This window comes from Delphinapterus leucas, chromosome 8, assembly GCF_059928025.1.
Source record: "Delphinapterus leucas isolate spDelLeu-1000000601 "Yukka" chromosome 8, BTC_Dleu_Yukka2, whole genome shotgun sequence".
NCBI lineage: Eukaryota > Metazoa > Chordata > Mammalia > Artiodactyla > Monodontidae > Delphinapterus > Delphinapterus leucas.
Genome location: NC_143136.1, coordinates 79,066,269 through 79,088,679, shown reverse-complemented (window position 1 = coordinate 79,088,679; position 22,411 = coordinate 79,066,269). Strand labels below are relative to the sequence as shown.

At 35.2% G+C, this 22,411-nt stretch overlaps 1 protein-coding gene across 10 annotated transcripts in view; it reads left to right on the top strand.

Moving 5' to 3' along the window:
* RIF1 (replication timing regulatory factor 1) overlaps window positions 1–22,411 on the top strand; it is a 65,800-nt gene that overhangs the window by 6,173 nt on the left and 37,216 nt on the right. For 8 of the 10 annotated variants that reach the window (XR_016394157.1, XM_022569707.3, XM_089916826.1 and 5 more), the window contains exons 8-20: window positions 1,740–1,832; window positions 4,112–4,250; window positions 6,488–6,639; window positions 9,285–9,402; window positions 10,279–10,443; window positions 10,919–11,029; window positions 11,703–11,765; window positions 12,024–12,124; window positions 13,627–13,713; window positions 16,865–16,935; window positions 17,150–17,330; window positions 18,686–18,793; window positions 19,159–19,308. Coding sequence is in view for 9 of the 10 variants with exons in the window: in XM_022569707.3 (XP_022425415.3) it covers window positions 1,740–1,832; window positions 4,112–4,250; window positions 6,488–6,639; window positions 9,285–9,402; window positions 10,279–10,443; window positions 10,919–11,029; window positions 11,703–11,765; window positions 12,024–12,124; window positions 13,627–13,713; window positions 16,865–16,935; window positions 17,150–17,330; window positions 18,686–18,793; window positions 19,159–19,308 (1,539 nt within the window). In the remaining variant the exon portion in view is untranslated. The remainder of the gene's footprint in view (window positions 1–1,739; window positions 1,833–4,111; window positions 4,251–6,487; window positions 6,640–9,284; window positions 9,403–10,278; window positions 10,444–10,918; window positions 11,030–11,702; window positions 11,766–12,023; window positions 12,125–13,626; window positions 13,714–16,864; window positions 16,936–17,149; window positions 17,331–18,685; window positions 18,794–19,158; window positions 19,309–22,411) is intronic. The other 2 variants (XM_089916823.1, XM_089916824.1) reach the window with 2 other exon arrangements.

Sequence of the window (22,411 nt, the reverse complement as noted above, 5' to 3'; positions counted from 1 at the left end):
TGTTCTATGATCTAGGAAGTTCCTCTTTGAATTAATACAAAGAATTGTTTAAGTTAATGTAGTCACACTGATCCTATATTATAGTAAGGAAGGGAGCTGTCTATTCAGTGTTATTACAATCCAGGCATTTTACCCCATCCCCAACGAATGGTGATTGCAAGAAATTGCATTTTTGGAAAAGGGAGAACATTAACTGATTCATCGCTATCTGGATTGTTATAGCATAATCCCAGTAGATACAAATTTAATGTACACAAGTGCATCTAGTGTGTACAGTTTCCTAAAGTTATTACTTGCCCCAGGTTTTAGGTTTTTCAGCCTTTCTCATAACATATTTATTGAGCACCTGTTATATACTGGACGTTGTTTTAGGTACTGTGTGTATAGCAGTGAACAAAAGCAACTTGTGGAGCTTATTTTCTAGTGGGAGAGATAATAAAGTGTATAGTATATAGTATCTCTATATAGTATAGAGATAATAAAGTATGTAGTATATATAGAGATAATAAAGTATATAGTGTATTTAGTAAAGAGCATTAATGGAAAACAGCAAGGACTGGATGGAAAGTGCCATCGGAGAGGAAGGGTGAGGTGGTCAGGGAAGGAAAAAGAATAGGTTATATGGAAGGTGATTTGAAGGTGATATAGGAGTTAGCTACCTGAATAATATGCAGTAAGCTCATTTGAGGCAGGAGGAACCATGAGCGCAAAAGGCCTTGCTCTGATATGAGTACTTGGTTGTGTTCAGCGAACACTGGGCAGTAGGATAGAGCGATGAGGATGAGAGGAGGAGGAGATGATACCAGAAACAGGGCCAAATCACATAGGACCTCGGGGGCCATTGTAAGGCATTTGGTTTTTACTCTGGGTAATATTGAAAACCGTATTTGAAGCTTTTGAGTCTACAAGTGATATGCATACTTTGGTTTTAAAGGGATCACTTTGCGTTGAGAAAAAAAAACTACGTAGGAGCAGGGAGACTAGTTGGGAGACATAACAGTAATCCAGGAGGTGGTGGAGGCGTCCAGATTCTAAAACCTGGGGTTTTGTTTATTTTTTAATAACCAGGATGCCTCATGGTAAGGTTTGGAGTCTAAAAGTGACGCTAGTGTCTTCGTAAGTTTTTTTTATTGATAAATTTATTTCTTAAGAGCGTACACAGTCAACCCTTGAACAACTTGAGTTTAATCCTTGTATAACTCATAGTCGGCCCTCTGTAGTCGTGGTTTCTCTGCATCCTTGGATTCAACCAACCACGGACTGTGCAGTACTGTAGTATTTACTACTGAAAAATATCTGAGTATAAGTAGAACGCACAGTTAAAATTCACATTGTCCAGGGGTCCACTGTATAAAATTCTTAATAAATTTGAACTTAAATTTTCTCAGATGTGTTACCCATGAAGCTATTAATTTTTAAAGTTAGAGTGAGTGGTTAAAGCATTATCATTTGAACTCTAATGATAAGCAAGCTGAAGTGTTTAGGGGAAAGTATATTGGTAGGGAAAAAAACTGTGTTGATGGATGGAAGAATGGCCAGATATGTGATAAGACAAGCATAGTAAAATGTTAGTGGTATTTATACTTGGATATTTACTGTAAAACTCCATCAGCTTTGCTATATATGTGAAAGTTTTCCTGATAAAATACTGGGAAAAGTTACTTTGCTGAGGTCAATTTAATACTGCATTCTTTTTCTTTCCAAGCGTCTTTGGTAAATATTTTTGCTTTGGTTTTTAGAAATTACTTTCGGAACTCCAGAAGCTATTTATGAGTAAAAATGAGACTTACGTGTTAAAATTATGGCCTTTGTTTGTCAAACTTCTTGGGAAGGTAAGTACTCAGTTAATGAACAGTTTTTACATGCCAGACCCTTTAATTTCTTAACTTTCCATAGTACAGTTGATCCTCATTATTCATGCATATGCCGTATATGAAAATTACTAAAATTTATTTGTTAACCCAACATCAGTATTTGTGCTGCTTTTGCAGTCAATTGTAGGCATGTGTAGTGGCAAAAAATTTGAGTCCTGCAGCATGCATGTTCCCACCTGAGGCTGAGCAAGGTTACGTTCTGCCTTTTTGCTTCAATTCTTAATGTCCTTTAAACAAATGTCCATTTCATGATCCATTTAATGCCACATTTTTCACGTTTCATGCTTTTTCTTGATGATTTCAGTTTTAAATGGCCCCAAAATGTAGTGCTGAAGTGCTGTCTGTGGTTGCTAAGCAGCGGAAGGCTATGATGTGCCTTAAGGGGGAAATACATGTGCTAGATAGACTGTTCAGGTGTGAGTTACAGTGCTGTCCGCTGTGAGTTCAATGTTAGTGAATCAACAAGATGTCTTTAAACCAAAACAAACATAAAACAAGGTTGTGTGTCAAATGGTCGATGAAAATGTGATCAGAGGCTTGCAGGAACCTAACCCTGCATTTTCCCTACAAGCCATGGCTCAGTATTTGCTAATACAGTGTCAAGGCAACTTTATAGAACATAACTGTGGTGAATAATGAGAATTAACTGTATGTTCTATCTTTAAGCCAGGTTTTTTTGAGGGGGTGGAGTTGTGATTTTCTTTATTGTAAATAAACATAACATAATATTTATCATAATCATCCTAAGTATACAGTTCAGTGGCACTAAAAGCATTTACAGTTGTGTAAACATCACCAATGTCTACACTCAGAACCTTTTCATCATCCCCAACAAAAACTATACATGTTACATAAACATTGACTCCCTCTGCCCCTCCCTCTGCAGCCTCTCGTAACCTCCATTCTGCTTTTTCTCTGGATTTGCTAATTCATAAATTTTGATCTTTGATCCATTTCGAGTTTATTTTAATATATGGTGTAAGGCAAGGGTCCAGCTTCATTTTTTTGCCTGTGGATACTCAATTTTCCAAACACCATTTGTTAAAAAGACTGTTTTTTGTTGAGTGGTCTTTGCACTCTTGTTGAAAATCAGTTGACAGTGTATGTGAGAGTATTTTTGGGATCTCTATTCCATTGGTGTGTTATGTTTCTCCTTATGCCATTACCATATGCTTTAATTACTGTACGGTTGCAGTAGGTTTGGAAGTCAAGGAAGTGAGTCTTCCAACTTTATAATTTTTTTTTTCACAATTGTTTTGGCTATTTGGGGCTCTTTGCAATTCCATAATGAATTTTTGAAGATCAGCTTTTATTTTTCAGTGAAAAAGGCCTTTGGAATTTTGCTAGAGATTGTGTGGAATTTGTAGATTGCTTTGGGTAGTATTGACATTTTAATGATATTAAATCTTCCTATTCATGAACACCGGATGGTTTTCCATTTATTTAGGCCTTTTCAAATATACTTTGTAGGTTTTAGTTTAAAAGTCTTTCACCTCTGATTAGATTTATTTCTAAGTGTTTAATTCTTTTAGGTGCTATTGTAAATGGAATTGCTTTCCTGATTTCCTTTTTAGATCATTCATTGCTGTTGTATAGAACCACAACTGATTTTTGTGTGTTGGTCTTGTACTCTGCAACATTGCTGAAATGATTTTATTGGCTCTAGTAGCTTTCTTGTGGATTTTTGTGAATTTCTAAGCCAGTTGTTTTTGTTACATTTATATTCTGTTCAGATTATGTGTGGACTATAGTCACTTATGACTATTAAAGTTCTTTTTGTGTATTTTTTCTTGGGATGCATTGTTTACTTGTCATTTATCCATCTTTTACTTTTTTCTTGGGATGCATTGTTTACTTGTCATTTATCCATCTTTTACTTAACTGTTTTTCCTGCCTGTTTCAGTGTATTTGAAAAGATTATTAGTTTGAATTTCTTATTTTTCTTTAATATTCAGATTTTTTCATATGAATACTTTTTTTAATATGTTGGTAAAATTTTGGATTTATCACATTTCTCATATTCTCTAACGTTTTAGAAATGTGTATTATGCATTACCTATTTCATGGAGCTTTATATTTTGTGATGCAGAATTTTGCATACAAAACTTAGTACTTTAAAAAGTTTAAATTCCTTAGATTTTACATAGTTAACACTGGGTGAGTTAGATAAATGAATGATGATAGTGCCTATATATTGTTTCAGGCAGGTAAGTAACTTAAAGATTCTTCCTTTTTAGACCTTGCATCGAAGTGGGAGTTTCATCAATTCTCTATTACAGCTAGAAGAACTGGGATTTCGTAGTGGAGCACCCATGATTAAAAAGATAGCTTTTATTGCTTGGAAGAGTTTAATAGATAATTTTGCTTTAAATCCAGGTAAGTAATATTTAAAAATTCGATTTTTTATGGCTTAAGATGAAAAACAAAGCTCTTCTGATTTTTTTTGGGGCGGGGGCTTTATATCGAATATTTACCTATCATTGAATATTATTTTAGGGGAATAAATTTGTGGCTAAAAGTAGAATTCAAAGGCCAGGCATTATTGAAAATCACAGATATAAAGTTTATTTTACACTATTTCAAAAACTGAACAAAGTGACAGATGCTGTTTGTGGCTTTCTTAGTGAATTCCAGCACTTAGTTGAGCATTTTACATACTTCTCATTTAATCATCACAGTAGACCTTAGATGGTAAGCATTATCGCTATTTTCAGAAGATTAAGTAGTTCATCAAAGGTCACACAGCCAATAGATGATAGCAAACAATTTTGATTGCTATGGAATCAAAGTATCAGAGACTGAGGAACTTTTTTTCAGGATCTTTAGAACAGCGCCTGATAGTGGGCTAACATTAATATGTAGAAGTGATTCCTTTTGATTCCTTTTGATGTACCTTACCCTTATCTTTTTATTGTTCACTGGAAGTGCTTAATATATATATGTGCAAAAGTATTTCGCCCAAAAGTGGGTCAGTATGAGTACCTACTTAACTGGGTAGTTAATCTTAGGTATAATTGATAGTTTACAAGATCTGCTAAATAATGTTGATTTCATCCTATGTTTTCCCTTGCCAAAGACCATTAATCCCTTTTAAAATGTGTTTTGTAAATAACTATTTGCATTAACTACAAGTACTTTTATTGAAAATATTGCCAGACACAGATTTTAATTGGAAATGTCACCTTTTTTTGGTTATTGTTTATGAACCTCAGTGTGAGGTATCCAGGATTAAATCTGGTGGAATTATGTATAGTTGTGTTAAAGCGTAAAATAGGAGTGACTTAAAGAAGGTAAATAAAATGCTGTCTCATTTGAAATAAGTCAAGAGCTAGAGAGTCTGTGACTGGTATTATGGATCCAGGAAGTCATTAAGGAATCAGATGCCTGTCTTTTTCTGTTGTCATCTTCAGTATGCCTTAATTGCAGACTACAGGAAGGAGGGGAAGGCAGAAGGGGCAAAAATGAGCTTCTTGGCAGCTGAGTCAGCCATCTGTAAACAACATTTCAGAAATTCCATATACAGTTCTACTTAAAAATCTCATTGGGAGAATGGCTAAATGGGAAACTAGATAAAGTAGTCAAAGAGTAGATACCCATCACTGTTCTGAGTGAAAGCAGATCTTGTAACTAAAAGAGAATGGGGTATTGCACAGCAGTTGTTGGTATTCTCCTCTCATAGATAGGAGTTCAGAAAGGATTAGAGGATCTGTTTCCACAGTGGTCTGACTTCATTTTCTTCTTATAAAAATGTTAATTGAAAGCTGAATGGCAGAATACTTGTAAGAAACATTGATCAATGTTATTCCACCAAATACATGACTTGACAGATGCTTCACAATCCTTTTCAAGTCTTTTTGATAAGTTGATTTAGCACAGACTGTATTATTTTATATATCCTCCCGTCACTGATATAGCAAACACTTCAGGTATAAATATTTTGTTTAAAGTGTATTTAGTGTTTGTGTGGAATTTAAGCAGTCTGATTATCGCTAATGTAGAGTAGAACTAAATCTAAATGAATATTTAGATTTCCAAAATCTCATTAATTGCACCAACAGTTAAAGTGTTTGATAAAATAAATTACTGGTAATGACAACTTTTTTTGAGGTAAAAATATACCTCTATTTTTTAATCTGTAAAATGGGGATAATGAGAATACTAAAGCAGCTTAGAAAGAGTTTCTCAACATTTTAGTATATTAGGCTGGACAGTTTGTTGTGGAGAACTGCCCTGTGTGTTAGAGGAAGTTTAGCAGCATCCCTGGATGCAGCCCACTAGATACCAGTAGCAGTCTCCATATCCCTGCCTCTCAGTTGTAACCAAAAATATTGCAGACATTGCTAAATGGTGGAAAAATCACCCCTGGCACACAGTATCTAAAAATATTAGTTATTATTTTTTAAAATAAGCCTTAACTATTGTGACCTGGTCGTACTAAAGTTTGTCAAGATGAACATTTGGGGTAGAACAGGAACAGCTGGTAATTTAAAAAAAATTTTTTTTAAAATCTATTCTCTTGCTATAGTAGGCTGTTGCATACTATCATTCTTAAAGTTTAATCTTTACCTCTTTAATGTTTTTCCCTGGGTGCTAATTTTTTTTTTTTTTTTAAGAAATACTATGTAGTGCAAAAAGACTGAAGTTGTTAATGCAGCCTTTGAGTTCTATCCATGTGAGAACAGAAACTCTAGCGCTGACAAAACTAGAAGTCTGGTGGTATTTATTGATGAGACTAGGACCTCATCTTCCTGCTAATTTTGAACAGGTAACATTAAAGTGTTGATTACAATACTTTATGTGTTTTTTTTTATTAATGTGTTCTTAGATTCTTACCAATTTAATCTTTCAGTGCTGTTTTTGCTGTGTTAGCAGAGCACGTTATATAAAAGATTTTTTCACCCAGACACAGAACTTGAGTTCATTTTCCTCAAAGGATACTCTCCAGTCATCTGAAATGGAGCATCTAAAACCTTTTTAATCAGTAACACTCAAATATTCTTACTCTAGAGGCATCATGAAAGATTTTTTTTAAAGGAATTGCATGTGACTTAGAATATAATTGAGAGTAGAGTCAGCATTACTGAAATAGAAATCATGTGCTACACAGAGTTGGATCAATTCTAATTTTTTGTATCTCCTTTTTCCAGGCTACATAGTGATAACCAATCATTTAATCCCATTGTAGCTTTTCATTATTGTTACATGTGAGTTTTACAGATTCCTTTAGATTTTGATATCTTTGCTGCATTTAAACATGAAAGCTTAATCTTATTTTTAAGTAAAAAAGGGTAGTCCTGATAACTCCTTTTATCTTTTTTTTGATTTATTTTTTATTGAAGTATAATCAATTTACATGTTGTATTAGTTTCTGGTGAACAGCAAAGTAATTCAGTTATATACATATATTCTTTTTCATATTTTCCATTATTTAGTACAGGATATTGAATATAGTTCCTTGTGCTATACAGTAGGACCTTGTTGTTTATCCTTTCTATATATAATAGTTTGCTAATCCCAAACTCCCATTCTTTGTTGTCTTTTCGTTTTGTTTATGGTTTCCTTTATGGTATAGAAGCTTGTAAGTTTGATTAGCTCCCATTCGTTTATTTTTGCTTTTATTTCTGTTGCCTTGGGAGACTGACCTAAGAAAACATTGCTACAATTTATGTCAGAGAATGTTTTGCCTATGTTCACTTCTAGGAGTTTTATGGTGTCATGTCTTGTATGTAAGTCTTTAAATTATTTTGAGTTTATTGTGTATGGTGTGAGGGAGTGTTGTAACTTCATTGATTTACCTGTGGCTGTCCAGCTTTTCCAACACCACTTGCTGAAGAGACTGTCTTTTCTCCATTGTATATTCTTGACTCCTTTGTCGAAGATTAATTGACCATAAGTGTGGGTTTATTTCTGGACTCTGTATTCTGTTCCATTGATCTATATGTCTGTTTTTGTGCCAATACCATGCTGTTTTGATAACTTTGTAGCTTTGTAGTATAGTCTGAAGTCTGGGAGGGTTATGCCTCCTGCTTTGTTCTTTTTCCTCAGGATTGCTTTGGCAATTCTAGGTTTTTTATGGTTCCATATAAATTTTAAGATTATTCTAGTTCTGTAAAAAATGCCATGGGTAATTTAATAGGGATCCCACTAAATCTGTAGATTGCTTTGCGTAGTATGGCCACTTTAACAATATTAGTTCTTTCAATCCAAGGGCATGGGATATCTTTCCATTTCTTTAAGTCATCATTAATGTTTTATAGCTCTTGGCATATAGGACTTTTACCTCCTTGGTCAGGTTTATTCCTAAGTTTTTGGGTTTTTTTTTAACTTTTTAATTTTATATTGGAGTATAGTTGATTAACAATGTTGTGATAGTTTCAGGTGTACAACAAGTGTTTTATTTTTTGATGTGATTTTAAAAGGGTTTTTTTTTTTACTTTCTGATGTTTCAATGTTAGTGTAAAGAAATGCAACAGATTTCTGTATGTCATTCTTGTATCCTGCATACTTTGCTGTTTATCAGTTCTTCCTCAAGTATTGGATTTTTTTTTGGCAAGTTCTCTTTAAATTTTTAATTGCTTAATACATTGAAGTTTTTAAGCTTGATAGAGCATGAACTGATTAAAATTGGGCATTGATTGTAACTTGTAACTGGGGTTATAATTTTTTTCAAATTCTACCATTTTAAGTTCCTAGTAGGCTGATCTTACCCAGTTGTCGACCCATTCCTTGGCACAATCTACTCATTGGCTACATTTGACAGGTATTGGAATGATCTTAGAAATAAGCTTGGAGTTGTCTTAGTTCATATTTTCTTAAGGTGTTTTTAAAAATGTTTAAAATGGTCTGTTTACCAGTAGCATTAAAACTCATGTAGATGTTATTTGTAAAAGCTGTAAAAGCTATTTATGTGTATAATTTTCCATCTGGAATGTAGAGTTGAAATTTATAGATAGTACATATTTAGGGCAAATATATTTGTAATAAAAATGTTCACTTTTCCAAGTTTCAGTTTTTACCCTCTGCATCAAAAAGGCCAAAAAAATTTCAACATATCAAAACAATTGAGATCGCTTCTTAAGGATATTTAACTGTATTATGCAAGACTTTTTTTTTTTTTTTTTTTTTTTAATTGCGGTACGCGGGCCTCTCACTGTTGTGGCCTCTCCCATTGCAGAGCACAGGCTCCGGACGCACAGGCCCAGCGGCCATGGCTCAAGGGCCCAGCCGCTCCGTGGCATGTGGGATCTTCCCGGGCCGGGGCACAAACCCGTGTCCCCTGCGTCGGCAGGCGGACTCTCAACCACTGCGCCACCAGGGAAGCCCCTATGCAAGACTTTAAAAAAATAGGACAGTTATACATATTTACAGATTCAGTTCCCTCCATCTCTTTCTCTTTTTAAACCCCAATAGGTCTGTGTGCCTCTGATTCAAAGCACAATAAGCATTGATTCTAATGCTTCACCTCAAGGCAGTTCATCTCGTGTAGCTACTTCTCCAGCTTTAAATCCTGCGACCCCTGTACACAAAGGTAAGAGATAGACCTACTTGGGGTTTTTTTCCTTTATTTTTACGAAAAGGCTTTGAATCAAGTCTTTGCTCCATGTAATTCACATAATTTTGGCTGCCTTATCACAAAATCGTTTTGTTTGTTTTCTGTATGTGTTACTGTGTACTGCTGTCATTGTATTGTAGTTGGATAAGATCAACTTTTTTCCACTACATTATATGAAGTGCATTACAGACTCTTAACATTTGTTTCAGAATTAGAATATTAGAGTTATAATTTAAAATGTCAGATCTTAACAGATGTAAGGAATGTGGCTTAGTATGTATATCAGTGAAAGAAAATTATTTGCTGTTCCTATTTTTTTTTTTTTTTTTTGCGGTACACGGGCCTCTCACCGTTGTGGCCTCTCCCGTTGCGGAGCACAGGCTCTGGACGTGCAGGCTCAGCAGCCATGGCTCACGGGCCCAGCCGCTCCGCGGCATGTGGGATCTTCCCGGACCGGGGCACGAACCCGTGTCCCCTGCATCGGCAGGCGGACTCTCAACCACTGCGCCACCAGGGAAGCCCTGCTGTTCCTATTTTACGTTAACTATTCTGAGTCAAATTTTTATATTTTAAGTTTTAGGAATGCCTGCATATTAATGTTAAGGTATGGATTAATGTCTGAGAATTCATTTAAATGGTGTGTGACACTAGTCTTGTTCTTAACCCAGTAAGATTAGTATTTAATTAGGAACTCTGTTGTGGGCTTTAAACAAAAACTCTTCAACTTTTATTGAAAAACAAATTATTTACTTTTAAAAGTACATTGCATTGAAATGAAGTAAACAAAATATATTTATTTGGGTAACTAATTCAATCGTACATAACTTAGCAATTTTGTTTGTTTGTTTAAAGGTGCTTCTCCATATGGAACTCCCCGGATGAACTTGAGTTCAAATTTTGGTGGAATGGCCACAATCCCCTCTATACAAGTTTTGGGGCTTGAAATGTTGCTTCATTTTTTGTTGGGTCCAGAAGTCTTGAGTTTTGCTAAGCAAAACAAACTTATGCTGAGCTTAGGTATTTAATTGTTTTTAAAATCATTTCAATTACACAGTTCAGAACACTGTACTTTGGGGTGAGGAAAGATTTTATAAATCTTCTTTTTTATAAATTATTTATTTTTGGCTGCGTTTGGTCTTCGTTGCTGCGTGTGGGTTTTCTCTAGTTACGGCGAGTGGGGCTACTCTTCCTTGTGGTGCGTGGGCTGCTCATTGCGGTGGCTTCCATTGTTGCGGAGCACGGGCTCTAGGCGCACGGGCTTCAGTAGTTGTGGCTGAGCGTGGGCTTATTTGCTCGGCATGTGGGATCTTCTGGGACCAGGGCTCGAACCCGTGTCCCCTGCATTGGCAGGCAGATTCTTAACCACTGCGCCACCAGGGAAGTCCCTAAATCTTTTTCATAGAAAACATAATCAGACCACCTAACATTTTACATCGAGAAATTTATTTCATAAAGCTTTGGTTTTGCCTAATTGTCTTTTTTTCTCTTTTAGAGCGACTTGAACATCCATTAATCAGCAGCTCTTCTTTTTTTTCCAAACATGCAAATACATTTATCACTGCTGTTCGTGATAGCTTTGTTGCAATTAGAAAAGATGCTTCTGGTAAATGTTTAAGAGAAGATTTTTATTATTTAAACCTGTGTTTAAAAAGAAAAATAGTGAATGTTTATATAGTGCCACCTGTTTCCAGATTGTGCTGCAGGAGCTTTACATATAATTCATTGACTCCTCACAGCAACCTTCTGTGTTAGCCTATTTTGCAGATAAGGGATTGTGTTATACTGAGAAGTAAATAACTTGTGCAAAGTTACATAGTAAGTGATGGAGCTATGATTCATACCTAGGCTCTGTGATTTTAGTATCTACACCTAAACTCCTGTGTTCTAAAGCCTATCAAGTAATGATGACAGGTTTTAAAAATTAAATAGAGTGCTATTGTAGTGGTTGGAAAATTTTTTTCTAGTGGCTTTCAGGTATCCTTCTCAGTCTTTAATCCTTGTCTCAAAAGTGAAAGGTTTTCAATACAGAAAATACAGTCGATGAAAAAAAAGAATTACCCTGAGTATGTTAACAGTCCTTTTGAAAAATATTTCTTTAAACAAAAATGAGGTGAATAGTATATTGTAAACTGATTACAAGGTTGACTATTACAAGGAGAATTATATTTTAAATTTTTAAGTATTGCTCAGTTTATTTCTGTAGTATAAGCTTGAAAGGGAGAGCTTTTGTAGTCATATCTATTTCATTCTAAAGTACCTTTTATTTTGTTTGGCAGATGTAATTGTCAATGCTATTTGGAAGGAGCTAGTTAGCTTGGTGAAGTCAGTTATTGAATCTGGTAAGCACTATAATGATCAAAAGATTTTTATAGCACTCAGTGAATTGTTTGGCTTTCATATATAAAATTAATTTTAAAATCCTTTTTTGAAGTATTTTATCTTCCAGACTTTACCTTTAAACAAAGCACTTTATTTAGTAAGAAAAAAATTACTTTTTAATAGCTCTTTGAGCATATATTTTTACCCCTGAAAAGACTGTATTTTCACCCCTAAAAATACATGTTTAGAACTGTACCCCTCCTTTTCCTTTTTGATAGGTAACAAAAAAGAGAGACCAGGTTCTGAAGTTTTGACTCTTCTATTAAAATCTTTGGAAAGCATAGTGAAGTCAGAAGTATTTCCTGTATTGAAAACACTGGTAAGTATAAGACCTATATGTGCTGGAATTTTAAAACCATATTCTGAAATTGAATTTTATATTGAAGGTACTACCACAGATCAGGATTTGGGAAAATATTTTATATCAAGTATTTATCAGCCATTTGGCCCTGTAGTAAATGCTGTTCCATTGACTAAATAGAGTCATTTGAAACCTTCTTAATAAAGTAAATGATGACAGTGGCAACTACAGAAATCTTCCAGTGTCATAGGAAAAAGAATAGGCCGTACAGAGAAAATGGGATAAGGGGCATGAAACTTGAACTGAAGAAACTCGGATGAACACTAATTTTGTGACAAGATTGCTGGGTTCCACTGATTGTTAGTATGTACATTTAAAAAAATATCTGGTAATAATCTTGGAGAGCTTTTGCATTTTAAATATGTCCTATATAGTAGAGAGGGAAAAAGTGAATTGGATATACTTTTTGTAATAGTGAGTTTCCCAAAATAAACTGCAGATGGAACAAACTACACCCGTAGGTAGATTCTGAGTGATTCCTTTATGTGCCATGACAACCATATCTACTGTGGCAGTAGAGGATAGTGGTTAATAGCAAGGGCTCTGGTACAGACTAGGTTGAACCTCAGCCCAGCTATTAACTGAATGAACTTAGACACTCTGTCTACTTTCTTGTCTCTCTATAAAGAAGAGATGTAGTAGTAGTTCATAATTAAATGAGTTGATAAATGCAGAGCATTATGGGGCTGGAACAAAATAAATGTGTCGATGAATGCTAATTATTATTGTTAGTGTCTGTTCAAATGAGAATACGTGAAAGCTTATTTTCACCAAGTTATTTTTGTCATGTTATTCACTTATGTTATATAATTCAGGTTAATACAAGTATAATAATATTTTTGGATGGCAGTTTGGTAATCTCTGTCACATTTGAGAGGCGTGTCTTAGATACAGCTTCTAGTTAGCAGTTCTTTGAAATACTTGCTTCTGGCACTATTGAGTACATAATTGATTGCAGAATTTCTTTTTGTACTATAAAAAATGAAAATAGCCTCAAGGACCATTAATTTTTAAAAAGTTTGAACAAACGGCACATTTGTTTATCAGTTAAGAACGTGTCTACATAGACTGATGTGAAAACTCTGTAACACAGTCAGGTGAAGAACATTAGTTCCAGAGTATCTTACAGTACAATATCATTAACGGTATAAAACAGGTATAAGACAGCTAGCCTAGGAAGTTATGTTTCTCTCTGTACTTACATATATGGAAATTTAGGTCTAAAAAATAAACTCCAAACTGGTAACATTGATTATTCCTGGAGATAAGAAAGGACTTCATCATTTTATTATTTATATTTCTGTATTTGAACATTTTAAGCTAATGAGAATGTATTTACATTAATGAAAAAACATTACTTGTAATAAATTGTTAAAAATATAGTTAATACTATAAGAGTTTTACTAAGTAAGGTACTACTTTTATGGCTAATGTACAGTAAAACCTTTTGTTTTTCTTAGGTTCTCATGGAAATTACAATTAAAGGACTTCCTCAGAAAGTATTAGGTTCTCCAGCATATCAGGTTGCTAATATGGATATTCTTAATGCAAGTATCTTAAATGTAATGATACTGAATTAGCTAATAAACAAAAAGATCCATGGTATTTTTTTTCGTAAGGTAGTGAAACTTAGATTGCAAAGTTCCAAGAGAATTGAATTTGAATACGCTGATTATGTTAAAGGAAAAAATGATAGACAAAGTACAGGTGTACCTCAGAGATACTGCAGGTTCAGTTCCAGACCGGTGCCAAGAAAGTGAATATCACAGTAAAGAAAGTCACATGAAATTTTTCGTTTCCCAATGCATGTGAAAGTTAATGTTTACACTATACTGTAGTCTGTTAAGTGTGAGTAAATAGCATTATTCCTTAAAAAAAACAAAACAAAAAACCATACCTTAATTTAAAAGTACTTTATTGCTAAACAGATGCTACCTATCATCTGAGCCTTCAGTGAGTCATCTTTTTACTGCTGGAGTGTCTTGTCTCCATATTGACGGCTGCTGACTGATCAAGGTGGTGGTTGCTGAAGGCTGGGGTGGCTGTGGGAATTTCTTAAAATAAGACAACAGTGACGTTTGCTGTGATTGATTCTTCCTTTCACAAATGATTTCTCTGTAGCATGTAATGCTGTTGGATAGCGTTTTACCCACAGTAGAACTTCTTTCAGAATTAGTTAGCCCTCTCAAACCCTACTGCTGCTTTATCAACTAAGTTTATGTAATATTCTAAATCCTGTTGTCGCTTCAGCAGTCTTCAACATCTTCACCAGGAGTAGATTCCATCTTAAGAAACCACTTTCTTAGCTTATCCATAAGAAGCAACTGCACATCTGTTGAAGTTTATCATAAGATTGCAGCAATTCTTTCACATCTTCAGGCTCCAATCCTAATTCTAGCTCTTTGCAGTTTCTGCCACATCTGTAGTTATTTCCTCCACTGAAGTCTTAAACCCCTCTAAGTCATTCAGGAAGGTTGGAATCAACTTCTTCCAAACGCCTGTTTATGTTGATACTTTGACCTCTTCCCGTGAATCATGAATGTTCTTCACGGCATCTAGAATGATGAGTCCTTTCCATAAGGTTTTCAGTTTACTTTGCCCAGGTCTATCAGAGGAATCACTCTTTATGGCAACTATAACCTTATGAAATGTATTTCTTTTTATTTTATTTTATTTTATTTTATTTTATTTTATGTATGCGGGCCTCTCACTGTTGTGGCCTCTCCCGATGCGGAGCACAGGCTCCGGATGCGCAGGCTCAGCGGCCATGGCTCACGGGCCCAGCCGCTCCGCGGCATGTGGGATCTTCCCAGACTGGGGCATGAACCCGCGTCCCCTGCATCGGCAGGCGGACTCTCAACCACTGTGCCACCAGGGAAGCCCATGAAATGTATTTCTGAAAAAGGCTTGGAAGTTGAAATTGCTCCTTCATCTGCAGAATGGATGTTGTGTTAGCAGACATGAAAACAACATTAGTCTCATTGTACATCTTGGTCAGAGTGCTTGGGTGTTCAGGTGCATCATCAATGGGCAGTAATATTTTGAAAGGATTCTCTTTTTTTTTTTTTTTTTTTCCTGAGGAGTAGATCTCAACAGTGGGCTTAAAATACTCAGTAAACCATGTTGTGAACAGATAAGCTGTCATCCAGGGTTTGTTCCATTTATATAAAGCACAGGCAGAGTGGATTTAGCATGATTCTGAAGGGCCCTAGTATTTTTGGGATGGTAAATGGCATTGGCTTCAACTTAGAATCACTAGCTGCATTAGCCCCTAATAAAAGGCAGCATGTCATTTGAAGCTTTGAAGCAGACATTGACTTTTCCTCTCTAGCTGTGAAAGTCCTATATGGCTGCTTCTTTCAATACGAGGCTGTTTTATCAACAGGTAGAAAATCTGTTGTTTACAGTAACCACCATCATTATTAAATAGCTAGGTCTTCTGTATAACTTGATGCAGCTTCTGTGTGAGCACTTGCTGCTTTACCTTGCACTTTGATGTTATGGAGAGGGCTATTTCCTTGAATCTCGTGAACCAACCTCTGCTGGCTTCACACTTTTCTTCTGCAGCTTCCTCACCTCTCAGCTTTCACGGAATTGAGGAGTTAGGACCTTGTTGTGGATTAGGCTTTGGCTTAAGGGAATGTTGTAGCTGGTTTGATCTATCTAGACAACTAAAATGTTCTCCATATCAGCAATAAGGCTGTTTTGCTTTCTTACTATTACTTGTGTTCACTGAAGTAGCACTTTTCATTTCCTTCAATAACTTTTCCTTTGCGTTCACAACTTCGCTAACTTGCACAAGAGGCCTAGCTTTTAGCCTTTCTGACATGCCTTCCCTATTAAGCTTAATTATTTCTAGCTTTTGATTGAAAGTGAGAGACGTGCAACTCTTCCTTTTGCGTAAACATTTAGAGGCCATTGTAGTGTTATTATTTAGTCTAAATTCAGTATTGTGTCTCAGGGAATGGGGAGGCCAGAGGAGATGGAGAGAGACAGGATAATGGCTGGTTAGTGGAGCAGTCAGGACACACAATGTTAAGTTTGAAAAATCGTGAGAATTACCAAAATGTGACAGGGACATGAAGTGAACAAATGCTGTTAGAAAAATGGCGCCAATAGACTTGGTCGACATAGGGTTGCCACAAACATTCAATATGTAAAAAATGCCATATCTGCAAAGCACAATAAAACAAGGTACACTCATTATAATTAATGTGAATAATTAAGTATGGCACTATTAATGGAACTATTTTCCTGGATTAAACAAAGGGTCTAGAAGGAAAGTTTTCTCTTTGCTTTTATATAATAATAGTTTTGGTTACTGTTATAAATTTTGGAAGCTTAGTAGCATTGGGTTACTTATGGTGAAATATATTTAATATCTTCTGGATGTAGGTATTATTGATCCAGCAAGTTTTAAGTCAACAATTTTTTTATATCTGGAATCTCTCTCTGTTCTTTAATTGCTCACATAGATGTAACAGCTATGATTAAAATATAAAGAGCTTGCTTTTTGTGTGTAGTTTGTGGAAGTACATTTGCTATCATTTTTGTCATTTCCTAAGTAATTTGGAAAGTTAAATTTCTCAAGCTTAAAATGGTCGTATTTCACATAATTGATTGTAGAAAACAAGTATAACAAGAAGAATATACTGTTTGTAACAGGAAGATTGATTGCCATCTCCCATCTTTTTTCAGGGGACTCCTGCTTTGTTCTTAATTCAGTTAATTTTCAATAATCTGTTGGCATGTGGTGTAGAAGATGAAAGGTAATTTTAAACAAACTATTTTGTTTATCTTGGAAAGTTTGTCATGTGATGAATGATTCTTTTGACTTACTCTAAATTTTTTAAAAATGAAAAAAATCAAAATAAGAGTTGGGATTCTTTTTTTGTCAGTTATTTTTATAACCTTGCTATAATGTAATTAATGTATTTTCGAAGAACGTACAGTTAATGCATAGTTGAAAATTTTTTCCTCCAGGTTTTTTCTCAACCTGGAAACACTTGTAGGCTGTGTTCTTTCTGGTCCAACTTCACCGCTAGCTTTCAGTGACTCTGTCTTAAATGTTATTAATCAAAATGCAAAGCAGTTGGAAAACAAGGAGCATCTTTGGAGAATGTGGAGTATTATAGTCACCCCATTAACTGAATTGATAAATCAGGTATGATATAAGTTAGCTGCATGTTTCCCCCAAATTTAATATCTTCCTTTTTTTCTTCCTTGTTAGAGCACAGGGGTATATGAATAGAAGTTTGTATTTGAATGGAAGATATTGCATATTTTTTTCTACAGGATTGGTTAATTTTCTACTCTTTAGATTAGCTGATTTCATCATGTTTCTGCCTTATTCAAGAAAGTATAACTTAGTGGGGACTAAACAGTCCATTTTCTCCAGTAATTAGAAAGCCAGAAGGCTTACATGATATATACAGATTCCCCTGTTTATATCTTGGATTCTTTCATTTGTACTATGGGGAATAATATGGGTATCTTGACTAGACTGTATATTCTTAGGATCCCATGGTTGATGGGATTCTATGTTGGTGATTACCTTAAAGCCATATTGTAGTTCCTAAATCATTAGTTGTTGAGAGTTGACTAACCCTTACATTTAATTACTTTATAAAGTGGCAATATTGTCAGCGTATGGAGCTCAAGTTCTGTCACTATTAATAGTTCATCAGCTGCTTTATCTGTTCATCAGTCTTTAAATGGAATTATTCTTTGGGAAATAGTCTGTTATAACTCTCAAATGGAGTGAAGACTCCAAGGAATTTTTTATGTGGTTATACAGTAGCCCTTATTTTGGCTGCTCGAGCCAACACTCCATTAAACATATTCTTCCTGAAGAAAAAAGTTTATGTTCATAAATAATTTCCAACTGTTTAAAGGATGCTAGAGGCCCTTTTTATAAGTCCTTGCTTGAATGTACCTTCTGTGTATAGTAAAAGATTTTGGAGTCACCTTTGGGATTCTTTTTTAGGACTTAAAACCAGTGTGTTGGTTCCCAGGGTTGCTTAAAAAATTACCATGAACTGATGGCTTAAATCAATAGGAATTTACTTTTTTATAGCCCTTGAGGCCAGAATTTGAAAATCAAGGTGTTGGCAGGTTTGGTTTCTTCTGAAGCTCTGAAGGAGAGTGTGTTCCATGCTTCTCTTAGCTTCCAGTAATTCTTGATGTTCCTTTGCTTGTGGATGCATCACTTCAGTCTCAGCCTCCATTTTCACATGGCATTCTTCAAAGTAGCTTCTGTCTATTCAACTTGCCCTTTTGTTATAAGGATGCCAGTTATTGGATTAGGGCCCACCCTAAACCGGCATGACTTCATTATTGCATGATTACATCTGCAAAGACCCTATTTCCAAAGTTTGCAGAGGTTAGGAGTTCACCATCTGTTGAACATCTCAACATTGGAGACACAATTCTACTGACTACACATAGTAAGATGTTACTACTTCAGGCTAGAATTAGATGGTAATTTGTCTAACTTCTTCATTATTTTTCTTGTTTCAGACCAATGAAGTGAATCAAGGTGATGCCTTAGAACATAATTTTAGTGCCATCTATTGTGCACTGACTTTACCAATAAACCATATTTTTTCAGCACAAAAAATTCCAGCGGTAAGGCAAAGTTTTTCTTGATGAATTTGCATTTTTCTGAAAATATTATGTCACCCTTTATAATGAACCCCTACAGTAATTTTACCTAAAACAAGACTTTCTTATGACCTATAATCAGCTTAGGAGAAAGGAAAGTGGTGAAGGAAGAGAGAAGTTCCTCTTGACCTTTGATAATTGTTGGTATTGTGGCATTATTACAGTTCTTCAGTTAGAGCTCTGTGGAGGTGGGCAAACTCACTACCCTATACTAGTCTCCTCTTTGACACCTATAAATGTTACCGTGTTTTTAAAATGTTAAAGATGTATTCTGTTAGGTGTTCTGATGTGTAGATGTGTTTTCTAAATTTCTTTTTTATTGTTACTAGGCCACCATGAAGACCTTACTTAAAACTTGGTCAGAATTATATAGAGCATTTGCTCGCTGTGCAGCTTTGGTGGCAACTGCAGAGGAGAATTTGTGCTGTGAGGAACTTTCTTCCAAGATAATGTCCAGTTTGGAAGATGAAGGCCTTTCAGTGAGTTTATCCTGATACTGACCTTTTTTGCATGTAAAGGATTCTTTTCAAGTAAATAGAGATAACATTTGTGAACTGTCATTTAGTAATGCTTTTAGTTTATAAGTAATGAAGTTAGTGTATAAAACGAGTAACAGCTTTGCAAAAAAGTTTTGTGTCTTTGGACTCTAAGGTCCATGTATCAGGACCATTTAACAGTGATGTGTTTTTACTACTCTGTTGTGTGTCTGTGCCATTCTAGATGAACCGTACAAGGACCTTACTGTCCTGGACCTTGCTTTATCATATCTGTTAGCTCTTTAAAGTCTATCCTCTAGAAGTTTGTAGATCTAAAAATGTAGGTTCCTATTCACTCCTTTCCCTTATTCTATAAAAAGAGCAACAACTACTGTCAGCAGTTTGGTATGTATCATTCTAGAATAGACCTCTTTCTTTCTACCCATAAGTTACATATTTATGCTCACATATGTACATGAATACAGTGTTCTTGCCAGTTGAAATTTATTTATTACTCTGAAGAATGTTTTTTTCCATCTAAAAAGATAGATTTTCTAGCTCTTAATAGTGGTTACCCCTACAGAGAAGAGTAGAAGTATTTATAATCTCTTTTTAAAAATATTGGCATAATTCTGATTATGGTATTTTGGTACTATAGTATTTGTCAGAGCGACTTTAAAAATGTAAATCAGATTAAAACACTTCTGTAGCTTTTTGTTGCATTTGGAGTAAAAATCTGAACTGCTTACAACTGCCCTTGAAGCTTGTGCTTCCTTCTTCAAAGAATCTTATTTAATTAGTCTTGTTAATTTCTATCTGAGCATCTTGTTATCAGAATCGTTTGTGTACTTCATTCTGTAACTTCCCCCCCACACTCCATGAGGTTAGGGACTTTCTGTCTTGTTGATGTATATCCCTGGCTTTTATCTGGCCACCTAGACAGTGAGTTTGTTGAAGGCTTTTATAATTGTTAGGGAGAAGCTTGACCCTCAGTTTTCACCTTTAAATTATTGTCTTGGGTAGGCTTACATCTTTATTCTCTTCTGCAAGAAATGTAGAATATATCAAGTTTTATAAAATACCCTGTTGGGATTTTGTCATTGGTTGGTTATATTGCATTTATAGATTAATTTGGAAAAGAATTTACATCTTTATAATGTTGAGTTTTTCTATTAAGGAATATTTATTTAATTCTAAACTTAACCAAGCTTGCTTGATTTTTTTTGGAAGTTTTAAAGCTGTTTTTCAGCTGTTATGTATGGTCTCTTTGCTGCCCATATTTGGTTGCTGCTGGAGTATATGAGATCTGTTGGTAATGTGCATTTCCGTATGTTAAACCAAACTTGTGTCCTTGAGAAGGGCACTTCTTGGTCACAGTGAAAATCTTTTAAAACATTGTAGATAAGTGTTTTAAAATTTTTTGCGTATATCTTCATTAGTGAGATTGGAGTTCCTCATTGTCCAATTTTTGTATTTTGGGAATAACACACATGTATGTGACTGATAATTCCTTGTCAAATATGTAACTAAGTAATTAGTTACAATTTTTAGGTTTCAGAAAAATTTTTATCAGTTTTGAAGATACTGTTCATTTCATTTCTGTAAAATTTTTTTCATTTTTACAAAATATGCATCTAAGACTATTATTATTTTTCTTACTGTTACAAATGCATTGTTTGATACTAATTTTTTAAAATAATTTTTAAAACATTTATTTATTTTGGCTGCAGCAGGTCTTAGTTGTGGCATGCGGGAATCTTTTAGTTGAAGCATGGTATGTGGGCTTCTTAGTTGTGGCATGCGAACTTGGTTGCAGCATGCACGTGGGATCTAGTTCCTGGACCAGGGATCAAAACCAGGCCCCCTGCATTGGGAGTGTGGAGTCTTACCCACTGGACTACAGGGAAGTCCCACTAATTTTTAATTTTTTTGTTATTAACCTCTTTTTTAGTTTGTAAAGTTTTTGGGTTTTCTTCTTGCCTTTAGAATTTAGACATTTCACCATGGTGTGTCTTGAGGCATCTTTTAAACTGTTTTAAGTACTTGGTAGACCCTTTCAATCTAAAGAGCTGTGCCTTCATCTCAGGAAGAGTGCTTAGATCTTCAGGTGTCATCTTCTATGTCTGTTACTTTTCTTTCTTTATATCTGTTTGTGTTTTGCTTTATTTTTGGTACTGCTTTCTGGGACCTTGATATTTCTGTTTCCATTCTTTGTTTAAATGCTGAGGTGTTTTATAATAGTTTTATTTTTACATTTATGTTTTTAAGTGGATATGATTTCCTCTTTGAAGATAGTAGTTTTCTTCTGTTTCTGTTATTACCTCTTTCCTCGTGGATTAGTTCTATTGGTATTTAGCACACCTTCTTCATATTTGTCAGTAAAGGTTAATATTGAACAATATTGGTAGCTGGAATGTGTTTTCTAACCCAGGAGAGATCCCCTGTTTTTCTGGCTTTGATAGCCAATTGTAGTTACAAGCAAGCTTTGCCTTGTAATTGTGAGCAAGAAGGAAGCACTGGAGCTTTAACATCTTTTCTATATGGATGTGTAGGTTATCATCTGTACTGAACCTTCCATGTGGTTTTCTTAGGTTAACTGGGGGCTCTCCCTTCCTCCTCTTGGTCCTTAACACTGACTGGGGGAGGTTGTCTTTAGTGGCAGACATGTGAATTAGTCCAGTGAATTGGACAAGTGAAAGGTAATGGAGAATAAAAGAAGAGCAACTGTGTTATAGAACTTTAATTTCAGTAGTCTTAATTACCCATTTGATTTTTATAATGACCATCATATCTTTTTCTCAGAACCCTCCCTGTGTCTTCTGTTACTCAGTTTCTTCTTGGAAAGCTCACTGTTTTTGAGGTGTTCTTTGACTCATGGTGCTGGGATTTACTTTGTTCTATTTTCAGTCTCCCTTGCACCCCTGTCTTTTTTTTTTTTTTTTTTTTTTTTTTTGCGGTACGCGCCCTCTCACTGTTGTGGCCTCTCCCGTTGCGGAGTGCTCCGGACGCGCAGGCTCAGTGTCCATGGCTCACAGGCCTAGCCGCTCTGCGGCATGTGGGATCTTCCCGGACCGGGGCACGAACCTATGTCCCCTGCATCGGCAGG